General features: G+C 35.9%; 1 protein-coding gene across 18 annotated transcripts in view; it reads right to left on the bottom strand.

The window, feature by feature from the left end:
* Positions 1-3,603: 3,603 nt before the first annotated feature.
* nbeaa (neurobeachin a) overlaps positions 3,604-12,077 on the bottom strand; it is a 354,854-nt gene continuing 346,380 nt past the window's right edge. For all 18 annotated transcript variants that reach the window (XM_015341879.2, XM_069190158.1, XM_069190159.1 and 15 more), the window contains 4 exons: positions 10,489-10,590; positions 9,771-9,967; positions 9,249-9,400; positions 3,604-6,000 (listed from right to left, as the gene is read on the bottom strand). In XM_015341879.2, the coding sequence (XP_015197365.1) occupies positions 5,910-6,000; positions 9,249-9,400; positions 9,771-9,967; positions 10,489-10,590 (542 nt within the window). In that variant the 3' untranslated portion in view covers positions 3,604-5,909. The remainder of the gene's footprint in view (positions 6,001-9,248; positions 9,401-9,770; positions 9,968-10,488; positions 10,591-12,077) is intronic.

Here is a 12,077-nt window from a genome sequence, read left to right as displayed (position 1 = left end):
TAACAGCAGAGGGCAGCAGACATTTGGTTTGGAGATGACTCCCTGAGACTGTCCTTCTCTAGTTTGTGGAATGCTTTCCATTGCTAAAGAAGGCAAAGTCCTTTATAATGTGTTACAGCTTAACGGATGATCACACATCTTTTATAATTTAAGACCCATGGCCCTATACCTCCTCACAAATCCTTGTAATAACTGACTAAAAAAGTCAATTTGGTAAATACAAATGAAGTAAATTGGTGTACCAACAATGCTAAATACAATTTTATTATTTCTTTTACATTACATGGTTAAGTATTTGTAGTGCAAGAAAGCCACTCCCTCTTAGCAATCCCAAATTAAATATAGGTGAGTCCTATTAATTGAACCTTTTTTAAACATTTGACATTTCATATGAACATCAAATACAATTTACGTTGATTCTGTCAATGTAAGGAATCATACAAAACCTCTCATTTGAAAATAAAATAAGATAATAGGAAAACTATTTATTTTCCTATATTTACCCCTCAAATGCTTTGTAAGCTACCAACATTGCAGGTTCACTTATATCATTGTACAATCTACATTTAAGAAAAATATTCCAACTTTAAAATGATGCCCAAGCTGAGGTAGCACAGCCACAATAACAATACGTTTTAATTAACAAAATGTTGAAATGCTAGGAAAAGATGGGTTTTCATGTTCACAATTCTATGCTGAAAAGAAATGCTTAGACTTTGTAATAGTTTGTATCTTGTGGCACAACCAATCACTGTACAGTATCAGTGTAGTTTAATTCTAGAAATGTAAGGTGATACACTGGTCACCTGCATGTATTAACAATAATACCGTAGGGAAAAATAATATATATATTGCCAGGATACATTCTACTACAGTATATTGTGATAATAATATTAAACATTATTTCACCTCTGATAATAACACTGTTTATAGTTTACAATGCTAATTAATTATAGTTAATAGTGATAGTAATATTAATATAATATTAATTTAACCACCTTCTTAAACTATAGCTAACTTTGCATTATTCAAGTAAGATTGACCCCCTTTTCCTATTTTTTTTCATCCAACCATGCAGATTTAAAATGATAATAATTAAATAGGATTACAATTTAATTTTTTTTTTTTTATTTGTCCTGCGGAATTTGTCAGTTTACCCTTTTCTGTGTCATTTGTTTCAATGTGGACCATAAAAACTTTGTACTTTCCCTGGTAGGCAACACACTACACTGCGCTCCTTATCTTTGTGAATACTACACTGTCTGTAGCTAAAATATTTGAGTCACCCATTATCACTATCTCCCTTTAACTGGGGAAGTGGGTTTCTAGTTGGCTAGGGACCCCATCCCTCTAATTTGTGTCCAGGCTGTTAGTGCTCAGTAAGGCCTGGAAGCACAGCTCCAAAGATGCTCTTCTATTACAGTGAGCATGGCCTTCTCTGGGAACATAGTTACCCACTATCTCTTCCTCTGTGATATAATGCCTCCTGCTCTCCTGCTTGTGGCATGCACAAATCTAATTTTGGGGTGTTACTTCACCAAAGAGCTGGTGTCAGAGTAAAAGACAACCCCATAAATCTTAAAACATGGTGAAACAAATAAGCACAGTTCATTGACCTAGGAATCAACTTGTTCTCAATATTTACACATTTGCTGTTTAAACATGAGAGCAAGAGTGTTTTTGTAAGGCCACCAACACAAAAATTTGTAACATTCACCACTCTTCATCAGGATACCACAGGAAAACAAAGCAATATTCTAAATACAAGACAATATTTAAAACTGACACTGGTTTGTCTTTGTTTAAGCACACATCAGTTTTAATAGTGTCTGCCGATAATTTTGTCCCTCCACCTCACAAACCCAGGCTGCCAGCAATGAATAATGGGATATTGATGAGGGATTCCGGATTCAGGTGAGTATATTTTTTTACCTGTTTTATTTGAACTGTTCTGAAATATTCTCTTTTACTCTGTTGTCGCATCTATGTATATTGGTCACATTGCAATGATTATCGTTAATTCTGTTGTTCAGTTTGTGTGGTCATTGCTTTGGAATACTTTGATAAATATGTTACAGTAAATTGCATTATTTAACCATTCCCCACCCATCACTCACACGCCTGCTCTACACATAGGATCATACCAAAGGAATGCATCAGAAAAGCCTCTTTACAGTCACTGCTTATAGGCAAGAATCATCAAGTCACACAACTTTAGCAATGGTTTCGGTCTAATGTTAGTCTTAAATTGCATGATTGGTATACACATGTATTACCCTTGTGTGGCCTTTGTTAATGAGTTGGCGTCTATTTGATTGGCCTTATCTGAGTGAATTGGAGCTCCTGGTCATCAGCTGGATAAATAGCAATTAGATGTCTGCACCTTATACTGTATGTGAGAAATAGCAGAAAAATGGTTGTTACACATACCACAACTACAGCTAGCTCAGTTATACTCAGTTACAGTATGTGTAAAGACTTCATAAAACCTTTGTTTCCATTGCATTTATGTTGGTCCCCAACTTGCTGAAGTAGCTATCGCTTGCATGGTATCAGTTCTAGAAAAACATACTTTGGCATTATCCTTTCCTTAAACTTAGGCTTAGTTTCTTTTTATTCTCTTAATAATAACATTTAGGCAGAGCTATTGTGTATGACTATTAAATATAGATTTACTGTAGTTTCTAGTGTTTTCCACCCAGAATAACCTTTTGTGCAAATCTCTTTATAAAACACCCAGGTACAGTACAGTATCTAAAATGGTAGATTTATTCTTGTACAGTACAGATCGCTTCCATTATGAGGCAATCTGTAGCACTGTATAGAATTAAATGCCAAAACCAGAGAGCACAAAGGTGCAGTGGCAAAGCACTTACCCCTGTATACTGTATAGGTATACATGAATAAACACCATCATTGATCCAGTGTGGATCACAATGATCAAGAGCCTATCCCAAAAGTTCAGAACACAAGGTAGAAGTCCATCCCACCAATAATGGGTCAACATAATTAAACCATTGCACCAGCATTTTCTGTACTCTTAATTTAAATTCAATGATCAAATGAGTACTCATTTAAATTAAAAGAGTCTATAATAGACTTAGTATCTGATATTATAAGAGTCAATCCACAATCGACAAAAACAATTCAAAACCCTACCAGCAACCAACATCAACACCTCAGTGTTAGAGTATATTAAATTGTGTTATAATGGTGTGATATATTGGTAGATGTATGTTCAGACCAGTAATCTGGCAGATGCATTGTTGATCTACTCACGTCATCCATGTTTTATATTAAATACCAGCAAATGAAGAGTACTGTAGCAGTAATAAATGTGATAACCGGTTGACTTGTTCACTGGTATCTAAGAGCACTGCCATGCAAAACATACTGCTCAGCTGCACCATTACTTATTCGCCCTTCCTATAAGGTCTGGTCACAGTGACCTGCTAGCTTTATCCCAACGAAATGAATTAGGTTCCATTTGGTAAATAATGGGAGAGTTTAGAATCAAGTTTGAATCCTATTTCATGCAGGAAGTTAAAGATAAATTCAGGTATCAGAACTTAATCCTCTGGAATCAAAAACTCACTGCCAGTGTTTTGATTTTGTTTTTTATTATAAATACGACAAAAAAGGAAACCATTTGATTTTATTTTACAGGTATCGCTCTTTATATTGGCATAAGTTAATATTTAAACGGTTCTCAACAAACACTTTGTGAAAATTTTCGTCTTATTTAAATTGTGACATACACATAAAACAGCAGGTAAAGACAGTTAACTTAAGAAATCATAATGTAATTATTGTCCAACCAAAAATATGATAAAAACAATACTATATTTAAATATAAATAACAGAAATAGTGCTTCTTCAACAGTGTCTCCCAATATTACAATAGGACCGCAACCTATCCACCATTTTGAAAATTAAATATTTCAGCATCTCCAATTATTAGAAAACAAAATTACAAAGCAAAAACAGCAAAAGAAAAAGAAAGAAAAATTACAGTACTGGACCATGATCCACAGAACTGAATTGTTCTTTTCATGCACAAGCGGTTCCATTTTGGATGGTTTCCGTACAAACGCCATGGAAAAAGAAAAGGCAAATCATTGAGTTCTTTGCATATTTTATTTTCTTTTTAAACTTCCAACTCACACACATCTGGCATATTTTACATCTTTGCAATAAAACATGGTTACAATAGCTTTAGGATCTTATATATCCAAAATATTTCACCATAATTTTTTTGGATGGCATGAACCTTTTTTTTAAGCTTTTTTTCATGTGTTTGATCCAGATGCCTAAATACCCCCCCCTTCCCCACACTCTAAGCTACAAACTCATGATATTGCTTCGTGACTTGTGGTTGTACAACTTAATCGCTACACTGGTTTCCCCATGATTTCATAGTCTTAAAATACAAACAACAATGAGTAAAGAATTCAGTGCTAAAATTTACTAATACACGGTGGATGACAAATAAGTAATCACAGCAGTAAATAATGATATGTTTCTGGTGCAAAGTGCCAATACAAAGATTCCATTAATTAATTCCTCTTAAATAAACGACTGAGAGTGAGTGTAATTCTTTTTGTCTTGAGAAAATTACATTCCCATTACATGCCTCATAGCCCTACCAACACAATATGTACATCTATGACAAAACAGTCACCAAATATACAAAGAACATGAAGTTTTTTTTTTAACCGTTTACCCCTGGATGTGTCATCTGAGTTTTATATTAAGCAGGAAAGACCTGTCATAATAACCCATTTTTTTTTTGTACATACAGTAAATTATGAATAAATAAACCTGTAGTGACCTGAAAAGTGGACAATGATGAAAATTTCACAATGAACTTTGTTTCCTTCTGAAATAATTGTACACTGTGATTTGGAAACAAACTGCATTTACAAGATTTCTATTTATATATATTTAATTGTTAAGCACAAGAATGGACTTTTCTTATTACCTATCCATCACTTTAAAAACAAAAGTTAGAAGAATCATGGAAATAACTCAACAAAGTGTTTTTTCATGATTTTTTACATTGGACATTATCCCAAGTAGTAACTAGATGTAAAAATAAGAATGAACAGGTAAACATTATTCATGACATACTGCCATGTGTCCAAAGATAGATGGGTGGCTTGAGAAAAGAAATCCTTTTGTGAAAATGTGGCGAGGCCTCTCTCTAAAAACCAAGCCAACACACTTAACTGATATTCAGGATTAGGCTTTGTAAATGCATCTGTTCCACCGATACACCAGATTTACAATACATGCACAATGAAACTCCACATCTGGATAAGAAATGCTTTTTTAACTTTTCTTTGTTCTTTTATACAAGGTTTTACTTTTAAAAAAGTATCCCTTTAAGGTAAGATGTGCATCTGATGTACAAAGTATCAAATGTGGTTCTGTTTTTTTTTCACAGCTTGAAAAATATGACTTAAGTCAGGACGAAAAGCTTAGTCTAAAATAGTTTTTCATTTTGATTATTTAACCATTCAGAGGAGTAGTGTTCTGGACTTTATGTTGGTTTGTTTGAAAGTCTTTTGAGATGAAAGCTTCCACCTCTCCCTATTAGAAAGAACTGGACTGGAAATCACACTGACAGGACTCTGTTCTTCGGATTCATGAGTTCACGTGACACAAGGTAGCGTTTTTTCTCATCAGCAGCTGGTGCTCAGGCGTGAAATAAAACACAAACGGAAACTTTTTCTAACTCTACAATGTACTGCTCTATTGCCGGGCATTATGGAATGTACAACAGGAGGCTTGATGCTGGAGTCGCTTGTGGGGTTTGTTACATTTCTTGTGACACTGAAGGTCCCTGGCAGCCCGTTTCCTCTGGGCTGGTCCTGACCTCTCCCCTGTGGCTCCTCTTTACTCCTTGCTCAGTATCTGTTCTGATGCTCGTAATGCCACCGGTTAAAATCAATGTTAAAAGCCACAATGCTTCCGGATGCCATTCCAGTTATGAGAGTCCTGAGGTAGACAAAAATGGGAAAAGACACAAGCCCATCCAATTACACAGTGCAACATGAAAAAACAATTTTAGAAACAAAATGGGAGATTCAAGAGCATATTAATCACTTGAAGGGCTACTGAGTACTTGAGGCAACTCTACAGTAAGTTTTCATAAAATTAAGGCTAATAGTTATTTCATTGATAATTAGCTAATGTGCTACAGGCTGCTTCTCTGTAGGTAGGTTGAAACCTACCTGCCACACCCTGAGTAATGTCTTTTGGCTCTTCTTGCCAAGAGCAGATCATAAATGTACATTCTCAAAGCTTTGGATATACACTGCCATCCAACTTTATTCATCACCCCCCCGTTGAAATAGGAACAAGAAAAAATAAATAAAAATTCACATTACAGCTTAAAAATGTTATACAAATCTATTTGCCATAAATAATTTTCAGAAAAGACATTGCTCACATGTATTCACACTTCAGTTTTCCAGTGGTTAGTATTTTGAAAATCCTCCTCCAGCAGGGAAATACATCGACTAGCCACCTTTAGCAGTGTATAATGTGGTTCTGGCATTTCAGAGGGGAAATTGATCTACGGCCTTCAGACCATTTCAGCCCGTTAGCTAACTTATATATATATATACTTATAATATACATATTCAGTTGGATATTGAGACGACCAGTTGAGAACATTCATTTTCTCAACTGGTCATGGCAGAAACAAACAGATGTCTGGCCAAAATGTCCTGGTATATGCTGGGGTTCATGATTTCCCCCATCTTGACAAAAGCTCTAGGATATGTAGATGCAAAACAACTTGAAGCAAATTCTCAACATGAACCTAATCTTTTAATGCTGAAAAAAATGCTAATGTGGATTTTAAAAAGCTATTTTTGTTTCATATGACCATAAGAAATAGTTTGAATTGTCATCCCGATGATGGTTGGCATGTTTTAAAGTACAGTATAACATAATTAGGATGTTATAAGTGAGACACGTTATCTAAGCGATAACTCAGTCAGCTATATGATAGTTTTTGTTCCTATTCCATAAGGGGTAGGAGTAAATCCCCAGAGGGTAGTGTTTTTGTTTACTCATTAAAATGTACTCCCCAAAAAGAGATAAAGCAAGCAAAAATCACAAGATCACATGAAGGAAACAAACTTCCAACACAGGGCTCAACTTGGGGCCCTTACTGTTTCTTGATGTAACCAGCAGCTTTACTGCTATATCGATCCTTCTAATTATCAATGAAATAATCAAGAAGCAGGCTGTAGCAAAATTGTGCAATGGGATGGATTTGAGGAGCCACAGGCTAGCAGCTCTGCTCTAAAGAGTTACAAACTGCACAGTGGCTCCTCAATGCTTGAGAATGACTGAACAGAATAATACTGTACATACCATCTGGAAATTGGGAAAAAGCTTTTCATTAAATGTTGTTTAGCTAAGCTCGCTTTGCTCTTTCTGTACTTTGCACTTTAAACTGCATTTTGGTACATGGGTTATATATTCCTTATTCATTACAAGTTCTGATGCCCAACGGAATAAATGAATGTATGCAGTATATAAAATAATAGCACTCTGTATATTTTCAAGGTGCTTGTTAAGGGGACAAAATGGTGCATTAAGCTTAAGTGAGGTCAGCAGCAGATGTGACAATAAATTACAGCAGCTTTTGACATGTGAAGGGCACCATTGAGAAGGACTGTACATCTGCAGCAGTGTCCAGGAGCAAGTGGTATGTAGGGAAAACTAGCTGATTTCACAGGGTCAAGATGTATTAATACACCCTTAGGGGACATCATGTTGACACCACAGAACATAGTTTAAAGAAACCTCAGGATTTCTAATGCATGAAGCTTGTTGGAGCAAGCTACCAGGATCCAGTTCCGATGCTTGTTATTAGCAAATAATTACAAGAACCTAAATCACTTTCTTAACACCTGGACATCTTTGGATTTATCTTTTTTACATAACTTAGTCCAGAAGCTGGCATGATACACATTAATATTCAAAAGGAACTCAAATCAATTTAAGCAAATGTGGGAAATAATAGTGAGTATTTGCAAAGTACTGGCCTCATGGGTAATTTGAATCTGTGCTAACTGATCATTTGCATTTTTTAAATTTAAACAGTGCATTTGAGAAACTTTGGATCTTTAGAATAACAGGATATTTATTATAAATGAAAAGAGATCTTTGGATTTCTACAAACCCAGCCTTTCAGTGACTGAAAGTTCCCATGAAGAGAAAAATGGTATTACATCTTATGGGGTGCAGAATAAATCTAACGTGTAAGAAATACTGTTACTAAATCAGAAGTTCACCTCCTGAGTAAAAAAAAAAAGCTGTTGTACTCTGACGAGGCATCAGAAGAATGAAATATCAGTTACAAGGGTTTCCCAGAATCTCTGCAGTGTTACAGACTTGATCTGGGTCAACAATAGTGAGTGAGCAGTTAGGCCCTTCACCTCCCAGTTTCCTGGGTCATCTGGTGATGTAGAGGATGAACTCTGATTAGGGAACTCAAACAACCCAGCTTCTGTGCTGTTCGCACGACACTGAATTCTGTTGGGAGGAGGGAAGGCTGGGGGTAGAAAAATCTGGAATTCATAGTGCCTGAACAGCAAACAATGACATGCTGCAAATCTAATTTAGTATACTTTCATTTTCCATATTAACCACCATGGAATATGTGTGTTTAACACACAATTGCCAGCCACCTTCCTTCTTACAAACAATTCAGTAAAGATTTTACATACCCCTTATACTAAAAATATATATAAACGTGCATATGCGTCAAAAGACATGGCTGTATATATTGCCTCTGCCCGCACTGCCTCGGGGAGCATTTTCAACTGTAAATTCATAACAGTTTTGTCTAGGTATCTGTGGTAACTGCCTTCTATTAGAGAAAACAAATAGCTCTTTTTTTTCCACTAACATATTGATGTCTCATGAAAGATAGTGTAACTGCAGTAACATGATCTTATTACATAAAATCCAATTGAGACTCGAGATAAAGAAACTTTCTAGATTCAAGTCTAGTGGTAGCTGTCATTTTCAGGGACCATATATGCACTTCTGCCTAAATCAAACTTTCTTGGAAAGGTAAAAAACAGCTGATTGGTCATGGAATATTTTGGATTTCTCATAAGATGCAGCACGTGTTTATGCTTTGAAAATCTTTTGGGTCAGATTACTGTCTGCAAGACGTACAGTACAACAAAACCACCTGAAACAGCCACTGAAAAACTTGCCTTTGATCATGTGATAGGTCCATTGCTCTAATGCCAGCATCACAACCAGGGTAAATGTAGAGCTGCTTGAAGTCACAAGCCTGCCACACTTCCACAACACCGTTATCCCCTCCTGTCACCAGATTCTGGCCGTCACTGCTCAGGAGAATGGCCTGTTACAAAAACAGATCACAATGGCTTTCAGAACAAGGCTCCTGAGAGCAAAGTCTTTTCTGTCTATACAATATACAATGTGGGCCCCTTCTGACATTTTAAATGGTTTTCTCTGCTCTGAAGGAGTAAATATACAATATTTGCTTTTTGAAGATTTTGGTTCAAGAAATGTTGAAAACAAAACGGTTAAACAATGACAAAGCAAAAAACAAAATGAGACATCATTCGAAACTGTCTATTGATCAAAAATGTGGTAATAAATCTAACTTGTTCAAACATTCTCTTCACGTGTCTTTATTGTGCAGGAAGAGAGACAAAAATGAAACATTTGTTCTATGATTTGTGTGTTGGTGAGTAGAAAGCACGTACTCTAGTTGAATCGTTGATCTCCATCTGGGCTAAGAGTTTGCCATTGATGCTGAAATTGCAGAACCTCCCTCGTTCGTAGCAGATGATACAGTGGCCTTCGCTGGACACAGAGATGAGACGTGGGCAGAGGCAGTTCTCTGGACCTTCCAGGGCTCTAAGGAGGTCTCCCGTAATAGTGTGAACCAGACAAGGCCCTTCTGAATATAGAAAAAGAAAAACACCATTCTCATGCATGACATACAGTAACAAGTAACAGTTCTACACAAGCCAACACCTGAGTCTTCTCAGATCTCAATTACACACTCTTCATTGAGTACTGTGTACTGTTTTAAACATTATTATTACAATATTATTAATGCTTTAAGATGATTGCTTAAATGTGAAATGCAGTTGATTATTTAATTTTTCCAAGTGCTTGCAGCACACTTCTAGCTTTTCCTAGTTTTATTTTTCATTTTATTATCTTGTTATAGGTACAATTGTTACTTACCTAATCTAATGTTAATTCAATAATATTAAGTTGCCATGAATAAGGTGTCTGCAAACAAATGAATAAATAATAAGACAAGAACACTCTGAATAAGGCAAAGATAGTACAAGGACATATGTACTGTAAATCCATTGCTTCTTATGGTATTCTTTTACAATCTTTTTTAGTCCTATAAGGAGTCCTGCAGGAATGCTAGAAGATTCTGAAAGGCTGTCAGTTAGGGCTGACCTTTTGCTCCACTGATGACCAATCCCAGCTCTGCACAAACAGACACACAGACCACCTCATGGTCATGACCAGTCAGAACAGCCCTGGGCGCTGGGTAGTCACCTGCAATACGAGACAAAGAAGGTATTTAGAAAGAAGGCATTTAAAGAAACCTACCCAATGGGCACATGAAAAGCCCTTTCCCTTCTAGAAAGAGCTGCAACACTAGAAAACTAAAAATGCACAATAAGTGTCTTTTTCCTCTAATGACAGCTTTTCACAGTAATAAAACCGATACTGGCTTTCAGAGATCATGCAAAAGTTGCTACTTGACAATATCAAAAGTCCCCTATAAAGGGGTATATTGGGGGTTCACTGATCCTTATGAACTCTAAGGAAAGATAGGGACCTAATGCTGACTAAACTAGAATGACTCTGAAATTTAAAATCTATAATTCAGTCACTGGAGGTTTGAGGTTTTGACTGCAGAACCCTGTAGTCAATCTCTACCTGAAAGGAAGAATGGAACAGGTAATAAAACCTACAGCACATACACACTGCAGCTGAAATACAAGCAAAAATGGGATAATTTCAATGCAATGAATTGTAGTGCCCTCATATAGATTACCTAAATTATCAGATGAACTGCATCTTCTTTAAATAATGATGCATATACAGACCTAGAGACATTGAAGATACATTTATGTACATGTTAGGTATTAAATTGTTTACATACATATCTTTATATAGGTGCAGTCTGTTTGAAACATTAATGAATGTGCTAGGGTTCATTACTCAGCCCATAAACAGTTTCTGAAAGTGCTAGTTCACTATGAGGTTTCAGAGTACAGATGTGAGTCAAATAAAATTTTGGATCAGTCGACGATATTATGCCAACGCGGTCATTTTTAGAAAAATGTGCAGTTCTACTTTATGACCTGAACTGCTACTGAGAAGAAAGGCCCTTTGCAAGATATAGAAGTTCCTCATTTTATAGGTTTCTTTGGATTAAAAAAGAAATCAATTAACCCAAGTGGCACATTATTTATTGCATTATTCCTCTCTGGCTTTTAATTTTGAGTTGAAGCACTAAATAGATTTCTCCAAAATGCAAAACCAAGGAGAAAAAACACCTCAGTTAGGAGAAAGGGTAAAAACAAAAAAAGACAACTGGTTAAGAAGAAGTCTCTACTGATATATGGATAAACAGATGGATCAAATGATCAAGAACAAACAAACTGGCTGACGGAAGACTTCAGTGAATGGCCTTGTTTCTAGCCCAAATAAAAAAAGATCTACTAGAGGAACATAAACCTTTCATTTTGTAAAATATTTTTTGCATCTTCAAAACATTTCAAAAGATTTCAGGAGATAATATGCTGCAATGAGACAACAAGGTCATTCTGTTTTCTCTCAGGTTGAAATTGACCTTTAATTTAAAGCCAAATTGCTCTATACTACAAGACACTTAGATTAAATCCAACCGCACATCTTATGCCACTATTATTTTCTGATGTGATATTGCGTCTATTCATTTTGTTTCAGATTTTCTTTCATCTGTCCTCCTCATTTCAACAACCCCACCCATTTGGAAGAAATCTCTTTCCCAT

Source organism: Lepisosteus oculatus, chromosome 5, assembly GCF_040954835.1.
Source record: "Lepisosteus oculatus isolate fLepOcu1 chromosome 5, fLepOcu1.hap2, whole genome shotgun sequence".
Classification (NCBI taxonomy): Eukaryota; Metazoa; Chordata; class Actinopteri; order Semionotiformes; family Lepisosteidae; genus Lepisosteus; species Lepisosteus oculatus.
This window is presented reverse-complemented; position numbering and strand designations above follow the sequence as displayed.